Below are 9,205 nucleotides of genomic sequence, written 5' to 3'. Positions count from 1 at the left end.
GACTGGCCTTCGTGCCGGTGGCACGTAAAAGCACCCACTACACTCTCTGAATGGTTGGCGTTAGGAAGGGCATCCAGCTGTAGAAACTCTGCCAAATCAGATTGGAGCCTGGTGTAGCCATCTGGTTTCACCAGTCCTCAGTCAAATCGTCCAACCCATGCTAGCATGGAAAGCGGACGTTAAACAACGACGATGATGATGATGATGATGAAGAACCACTGAGAAAATCTGAAACAGATCCTAAAAGTGAGACTTGAAATGGTTACAACTATAAATAAAAGCATATAATATATTCTGTTAAAAGATGTTTTGATGTAAAAAAATGAAAATAAAAAAAAAGTGAAAGGCTACCTGTGAGATTTGAACCTGCAACTCCTATGACAATGACAAACGTACTAAACACTATACTAAAGTTTCTACCTGAAGTTCTTCTATAAACTCAATATATTACATACTGTTATTTATAACTACATCCACTTTGAGATGCTCCTTTGAATGATTTATTTCACATCACAAAGCTTCTACACTTTCAGGATGTAAATATAAATGTTATTAATTATTCATGTCATTACTTTAATGATTTTTTTTAACCAATATACCACCATCTTTACTAATTACAATACTGACATATTAAACATTAAATCAATCAAACACATCTATGCAGTCTCTCGATTGTGTTGAATTGCTTACCTCCCGTCATTAGTGCCAGAATATACAAAGCAAAGTACAAACAGTGATGAAGTTACATTGACTCTAATTAATTTGCTCGAAAAAAGCTGGAAACTCTTTTCAGTTGATCAGCGCTATATACTGCAGTGCTGTATACTACAATACACACAAACAAGTCAACAATGAAGCCTGGCTAGATCAGCTAGAAAGAACAACCAAACACCCCTTAAATCATATCCTGCCAACCAACTTAACTCTTTAGCATTTAAACCAGCTATATCCAACCCAAATGTTCTACCAGTTTTATGTTGAAACTGGCCAGATCCAGCCTCTCATATCTATCCAACAATGTCATCCTAAAAATAAACAAACACATCTTCAAAATTCTGAAGCTACAAGACACTACATGATTAATTTTTTAAAATGTAGATAAATAAGCATTACATTTGATAAATTAATCTGAATGCTAAAGGGTTAAAATAAAAAAAAAACATATGATAACCTTTTTGTTACCATATTTCTGTTGAAAAACACAGCCTTTGTTTCAATTAATTTTGAAACTAATGAAATTTGTAAGGTAAGTTTTTCAATATTTATTGGGTTTTTACAATCATAAATTAACATGCAATTTTTGTGGAAAGTTTAAATTTATGTTACTTTTAAAACAGGAAGTTTGCACCAAAGGACCAAGGGAAGTTTTTGACAGGCTGGTATCAAAAGGGATAATGTACTATTAATTAGACACACCATTATCATCGTTTTAACATCCACTTTTACATACTTGCATGTGTAGGACAGAGTTTACTAAGGGAGATGTTCTATGACTTGATGTTCTTCATGGCGTCAATCCTCACCTATTTCCAAATAAGGTAATACTCTCCCCATCGTTAGACATGTTGGAAACAAATGACGTTCATTTACAACAATCACTCGATGTCAAGACAAGGATGCACACAACAAGCTTTTTTCAGTTTCCATTTAAAAAGAGATGGAATGGTCGAAGTGAGAACAACTTGGGACTAAACAACAACATTGTACCTTTGGAAATGTGCTGTGCGTGAGAAGACCTAGCAAGCCAAGTGAGATCGTTGCCAGTGCCCCTGGACTGGCTCTTGTGCGGGTGGCACATGGGATGCACCATTTTGAGCATGGCCGTTGCCAGTACCGCCTGACTGGCCTTCATAGGATTTTCAAGCGAGATCGTTGCCAGTGCCGCTGGACTGGCTCTTGTGCGGGTGGCACATAAAAGACACCATTTTGAGCGTGGCCGTTGCCAGTACCGCCTGACTGGCCTTCGTGCGGGTGACACGTAAAAGCACCCACTACACTCTCGGAGTGGTTGGCGTTAGGAAGAGCATCCAGCTGTAGAAACTGCCAAATCAGATTGGAGCCTGGTGTAGCCATCTGGTTCACCAGTCCTCAGTCAAATCGTCCAACCCATGCTAGCATGGAAAGCAGATGATGATGATGATGATGATGATGTATGTCAACCATGTGTCTATGTTTTTGAAAGGTAGATTACAAAATGGCTTCTATTGCTAGAAAGTTCTAGTGAGCATGAATGAAAAATACCTTTGTTTTGGGGTCCAGGATAGTAACTCCATCGACTGATATTGTAAGTTCTACTTTGGGGGGTTTCTGACCTTCTGCCTTCTTAATGTGTTTGTTGAACTGGAGATGAGAAAACAAAACAATAAAACAACACAGTGTCTAACTGTAGACGAGGAATCAAAAAAACAAATAATGGTAATGTATTGAACTGTAAATTCTAGGTGTAGAATCAAAGAATAATCTGATGCATGTTGAATTATATAATATACCGTTTATTTGTTTGAGTCATTAGACTGTGGCCATGATGAGGCACTGTCTTGAAGAATTTTAGTTGAACAAAATCAACCCCCACTACTTATTTTTTTAAGCCTGGTACTTATATTGGTCTTTTTTTGCTGAACCGTTAAGTTTCAGGGATGTAAACATACCAACACTGGTTGTCAAGCAGTGGTGGGGAAAAACACCATCTGATTGATACATTAACGACCCTGCTAATTTGTCACCTATAAATAGGTAATATGTGAAAACACAATATATTTTTGATAAGTTTACACCCATCTTTTGTTCGTTTGGATTTTCTTTATTTTCATTCCTTCATAAATTTCTTTCATGGACAAGATTTGGCAACAGAGACAAAGAACTGGTGAAGTAGAATTACCTTCATCTTTCTGATGACATCCTTCACAATTTCAATGCCCTTTGGTTGATCCACTTCACTCTCACCCAAGAACTGAAAAATAAACAATAAACAGGCTATTCATTACAAACGACCATTATTGTTATTATTATTATTATAGTTTGCATGAAGCATTGCCTGACAATTATACACACACACAAACACACACATAAAAAAACAAATAAATAAATAATAAAAAGATGGATAAATACCACTTCATTAAAGCTGATTCCAGCGGATTTCTTTAATAGACTAATGAGTACATTACATCAAAACTGTAATGAAGTGACGCTTATCCATCTTCTAGTTATTTACTTGTTCATAATACACCTCACTGAAATTCCAACCTGTTGGATAGTCTGGAGTATACAAAGTACCTACGACCAATACAACATACACTTTTGGATAAGCCCATAGGCTATTAAGATACTCATAAGGGCTAGATTCTCCATGAACGTAACCTGAATTTTTCACTGGATGTACTTCGGTACCCATTCGGCTAAAAGTGTTGTTTACAAGTTTAATTTTGACCCTACTCGGTGCCTATTATTTAAGTACCTAATTTCTTTGAATCCTTAATATTGATTTTATATATATACATATATATATATATATATACATGATGATGGCCGTCCACTCGTGACCGAGGAAGACCATTGCCGACCTTCAGGAACATTCTGCGCTCTAGTACTAACTTACATTTTGCATTTGCGGCTCCGTGCGGCTCCGTTGGTGGCTAATGAGCCCTGCTCTTGATAAGCACACACAACTGCAAACATTGCAGATTAAGCTTTCCCCATTCACTATACGAGCCGTGCACTTTCGCGCAGCTCGCTTAAATTCTTCATGCTATATATATATATATATAGATAGATAGATACATATATACATACATAAAGTTTTTAAATTTCTTTTTTGCAGCCCTAACAGTGCAAATTTCATGATTCCCTGAAAATCACTGAAATAAAAGGTAAATGTACAAGCCATTATAACTTGCACTGTTTTGGTTTTGCAGAGGTTCAGATCATTCCAGATCTGAACAGACACATTTGAGGACTGTAAGTCTAGAGAGACTTGTAAGAAACTAATGGTTTAGTAAGCTGTTTTGTTCATATGATCAATATATAAAACTATTGATCTGTATTTCATATGTTAAATACTCCTATTTCTACTTAGGAACCATATCCAATCAATCACACACACACTGAGAGCATTGTAAGTGGATTTGGTTGATGGAAAATGAAAGAAACCTGTTGCATGTGTGTGTATATGAGAATGTGTTTCTATCTCCTTATGTTGATTTTGTGTGACAGTTGTAAAAGAGGGTCACAGTCATACAAGTGGTGTCCAAAATTCTGCAGAAACATATCTGGCCTTGGCGAAATATTACCTTGCTTGGAAAGTATCTTACAGCTGTTTCAGCCAAGAGGTCACAGTACCCCACTTTACTTCCATCCCTTCAGTGAACTGAAGTATTTGGTAGATAAGGTTAAGGTACTCTGGGCTTCGTCAGAGAGTTTAGAAAGTTCATAAGGTTAAGTTGTAAATATAAATACATACATATACACACACACACACACACATACACATTTTGATATACACATAGATGCACACAGAAATTTTTACTTATATATATTATGACAGATTTCATTGCAAGTGTGTATAACATAATTCATTAAGCAAAACATGTCCACAATTGGTATTAATACTTTATTCATAGTGGTTTTACCAGGTGTCAGAATCCCAGGATTTGTCAACACACACACACAAGCATGCACATACATATATATGAAATGATTTCTACAATCCAGAGTTAACTGTAACCAATGTTAGCACCAAAATAGATTGATACAAGAGCATTAAGAAGCACAATCAACAATAGCATGCACAAGACAGCTGCAACCCCCCACCATCATACTGTTTATACAGATGGCTGTCCTTGCTGTGACTCAGACAAAAAATTTCTTCAGAGTTTTTACCAGCGAGATGCCTTTTCCTGTAGTTAGTAATATCTACTGCTATTAATAAGAGCCATTTGTTAAAATAGGATGTAATGTAACTGAAGAATAAATAAATAAATAAACACTCAGAAAGATGCACAAGGAAAACAACCACTACCGCTGTAATGATTCAGATACAAACAGGTTAAAGCACATACACATATACACACACACAAACATATTTTTGTTTGTTTGTTATTTGACTGCAGCCATACTGGAGCACCACCTTTAGTCGAACAAATCACCCCCTGGACTTATTCTTTGTAAGTCTAGTACTTATCCTTTTGCTGAACTGCTAATTTAGGGGTACGTAAACACACCAACATTGGTTGTCAAGCAACAGTGGGGGGGGGGGGACAAACACAGACACACAAACATACATACAAATTCTTTTTTGGTATAAACAATACATCTTCAAACACGTACATAAAGCTATACATAATAGCTTGTAAATTATTGGGTTGAAAAACCATTTTGGACCGTAAAAACTGAATTCTTATGATGCCAAGAATATATGTATGATATATGAGTGCGAGCATGTGTACATCTGTCGACAATTTTAGGTAAGGAGTATGTCTTCCATCACACTCTTATATAAATAATTATTTCTACTCTAGGCATAAGGCCTTGAAAATTTTGTGAGGAAGGGGGCTAGTTAGTTACATCAATTCCAGTACATAACTGGTACTTATTTCATTGAGCCTGAAAAGATGAAAGGCAATGTCGATCTCGGCGGAATTTGAACTCAATGTAGTTAGTGGCAGACAAAATACCATTAAGCATTTCGCCTGGTGTGCTAATGATTCAGCCAGCTTGCTGCCTTTCTCATATATAAATAAAAACAACAACAACGGCAATATCATTAATGGTAGTAGAAGACATGCCGCTAAGAGCAACACATTTGAAGAATGCAGCAAGTGAAAAGTGAGAGAGCATGAATACTGAAAATATTCATGTAAAAGGTTAAATTTCGCAGTGCAGATGTAGAGAGGCAGATATGTGCACAAACAGGGAACTAGCAGCAAGAGGATGCATCTGTAAGAATTTAACATTACTGCAAGACTCAGACATTGGTTCTGTGAATAGAGCAAACATCCTGGTTGCAGCTAGATCAGTGGTAGAGTGAGCATTGATACTCAGACAGATTATACAGGAAAAGTAAAGAGTGATCGAGGACAAAAAGGAGGAAAAGAGCTTTATGAATATATGTCAGGGTTGAATATGAAAAGATGTTAAGAAGTTTTCTGATATAAAAGACGTTGGGTGTAGCATTTATCAAATGACAAGCTGTAAATGACAAACAGTGCATAGAGATAGCAAAGCTGGACTTCCTACTCAAGGCATAAATATAAGTGTATAACAGAAGTAATAATAAGCTAATTTTTGAAAAATAAAAATATGCAGATAAAAGTGTAGAATTTTGAAAGGTGAGAGCTATATTGGATTGTATTCAGATGTCATAACCACAAATATCAAAAATAAAGTAATTTTGATGCAAAAATAAAATGCCAAGGGAAATTCTTTATTGATGTTGCTCATATCATACAAAATAACAATTGATACAAGCTACATAAATACAACCAAATACGTCCTCATCCCAATGTATTTAATAAACCCACATACTGCTTGTTCTTAGAAGTTTATCTGATCTTTTTTTGATTCTTTGAATTATAATAGTTACATGACAGTCTCCCATTTCTTGACATAGTTTTTTTTCCTCTTTTTTTTCTTAATTTTTTTTATTTACATTTCTACTGAACTCTGCAAGGTCTTTTGAACTGCAAGACTTGCAGTAGTAAAGGGCAGACAAAGCAGTGCTGCATTGTATGGTCTGGTCTACTACAATCAGATTGTTGGACCAGTCCGTACCCTACCCTTCTGACCAAAACAACTTTTGATTGTTCTGTTCTTATTCTTGTATATATATATATATTGGTGGAATGTAAAAAGCACCCATTACACTCTTGGAGTGGTTGGTGTTAGGAAGGGCATCCAGCAGTAGAAACCATGTCAAATCAGACTGGAACCTGGTGCAGCTCTCTGGCTTACCAATTCCAGTCAAACTGTCTAACCCATGCCAGCATGGAAAGCAGACAGTAAATGATGATGATATACACACATGTATACATACATGATATGCATTTTTCAGTTTCTGATAACCAAACCCATTAAAGGGCTTTGGTTGGCTTGCGGCTCCAGAAGCCACTTGCCCAATGTACCACACAATGGGACTGAACCTAAAACCATGTGGTTGGGAAATGAACTATTTAAACACAAAAATCACGCCTGCAGCCTAAGTAAATACATAAAGCACATGAACCCAAAATGGGGAGATACCACTGATACTAGTTTCAAATTTAGGCACAAGGTCAGTAAGTTTTAGGGGAGCGTGTAAGTTGATAACACTGACCCAGTACTCAACTGGTGTTTATTCTATTGACCCTGAAAGGATGAAAAGCAAAGCTGACCTTGGTGGAATTTGAACTTAGTACATAAAGATGGACGAAATGTCGCTAAGCATTTTGCCTGGCATGCTAACAATTCTACCAACTTGCTGTCTTAGATGCCACTGATATCAAAATGATTACGTCTTATCATTTACTACACTGTTCATACACGGGCATACATCTGTATCTATTTGACATCTGTTAGTAAGTTTCCCATTTCTGAATGATAGCAACTTTTATTTCACAAATTCGGTTTTAACTCTGAAATAATCTAAATCCAAGTCGCTTGAAAACAAATCAGGACTTTTGCACACTGTCCCATAACTTAGCCAGACATTTTGAAAACCCTTATATTAATACTAAAACCAAGTATTCAACAAGATTAGAGGCATGATGGCATAAAACTTATTTTCAGAAGGTGCTATAAACACATTTCCCTTACATTGATTAAATTTATCAAATTGATCAAAATATAAACATCAAGAATCACATGAACATATTTCATTTCATCTCATAGAATCAGCACAGCTTTACCCAAAGTAAGCTGTGTCTGAATAATCAGGCATACTTTTTATCAAAAAGTATGTCAGATTGCTCAAATTGGAAGAGAATTTTGTCAGGTTGCTCAAATCAGAAGAGGAATTAGTTAGATTTTTGAAACCAATAAATACATAGAGAGATTTTGTCTTGTCTGTCATGTATCAGGATATATAAACAATGTCCATAACAGGATTCCATACCAAAGATTACAAAAGAGATGTTCAAAGAGTCAGTGAAAAAGAGAATGAGCAGGTTTATAATTAGCTGACCAGATATAGATTAGAAGCATTTATACTAAGCTGAAATTTAACCCTTCAGCATTCAGATTACTCTGTCAAATGTAATGCTAATTTATTCACATTGGTTAGAAGTAGCCATGCTTTATCTTGTAGCTTTGTAATTTCACTGATAGGGTGGTTTATTTTTAGAATGATATTGTAAGATAGGTGCGAGAGCCTGGATTTGACCAGTTTGGACATAAAACAGGCAGAATACTTGGGCCAGTTATGTCTGGTTTAAATGCTAAAAGGTAAAGAAACTACATTTGTGACCAACTACTCTATTCATTTGATAATAACACTGGCACTGCTGAGAAGATTTTTAGTGTGTTTTGCAGTGAATGTCAGCCACTAACAAACACTTCCGTTCAAAATGGTTCCCTGCTATCTCTTGTTACAGTCAATACACTTCAAGAAAATATAGCAGGTCGTACATTGAAATTTGTAGCCACGTAAAAACACTAAAACGATGATGATGATGATGAACTGAAATAAATTTCAATAAAAAACTTCAATTTTAAATAACTGCCCTTCCAAATGAGGTGTTCCTTCATTAAAATCTAAAAAGAGAGAAGAAATCCAAAGGACCAGCACAAGTCTACAATGAACCTGACGGCACATGAACCGATTCTAGAACACAAGTTGGCCATTTATTGGGGAAAGTAAAGAATTTTACATAAGCTAAAGACGATAATGAATTTTATTGATTTGAAATGCTTGCCAAATTCAAGTAGCAACGTATAAAGTAAAAATAAGATGAAGAAAATAAAAACTGGAATAGTTACCAAGACGTCTGGTACCATCCAACAACAACAACAACAACAACAACAACGATAATGATTATGATGGTTATTATGATGATGATGATGATGATTTATGACTTGAAGCTGTTTGCAAAGAAAAGTGATCAATTAGGCTCTTTGGTAAAAACAGCACTTCGTTTTAGTGTGGGGAAGAAAGGAAAAATCATTATGAAGAAATTTAGGATTAAAAATTCTGGAGTGTTTGATAATGGAAAGAGAGATGCTGATGGGGACAGGCGGG

General features: G+C 35.8%; 1 protein-coding gene across 1 annotated transcript in view; it reads right to left on the bottom strand.

Moving 5' to 3' along the window:
• Positions 1-9,205, bottom strand: part of LOC106877366 (PTB domain-containing engulfment adapter protein 1) — an 85,792-nt gene that overhangs the window by 18,182 nt on the left and 58,405 nt on the right. The window contains exons 4-5 of the mRNA XM_052974128.1: positions 2,879-2,950; positions 2,242-2,340 (exon numbers count right to left, since the gene is read on the bottom strand). Of these exons, the coding sequence (XP_052830088.1) occupies positions 2,242-2,340; positions 2,879-2,950 (171 nt within the window). The remainder of the gene's footprint in view (positions 1-2,241; positions 2,341-2,878; positions 2,951-9,205) is intronic.

Source organism: Octopus bimaculoides, chromosome 17, assembly GCF_001194135.2.
Source record: "Octopus bimaculoides isolate UCB-OBI-ISO-001 chromosome 17, ASM119413v2, whole genome shotgun sequence".
NCBI classification, from domain to species: domain Eukaryota; kingdom Metazoa; phylum Mollusca; class Cephalopoda; order Octopoda; family Octopodidae; genus Octopus; species Octopus bimaculoides.
This window is presented reverse-complemented; position numbering and strand designations above follow the sequence as displayed.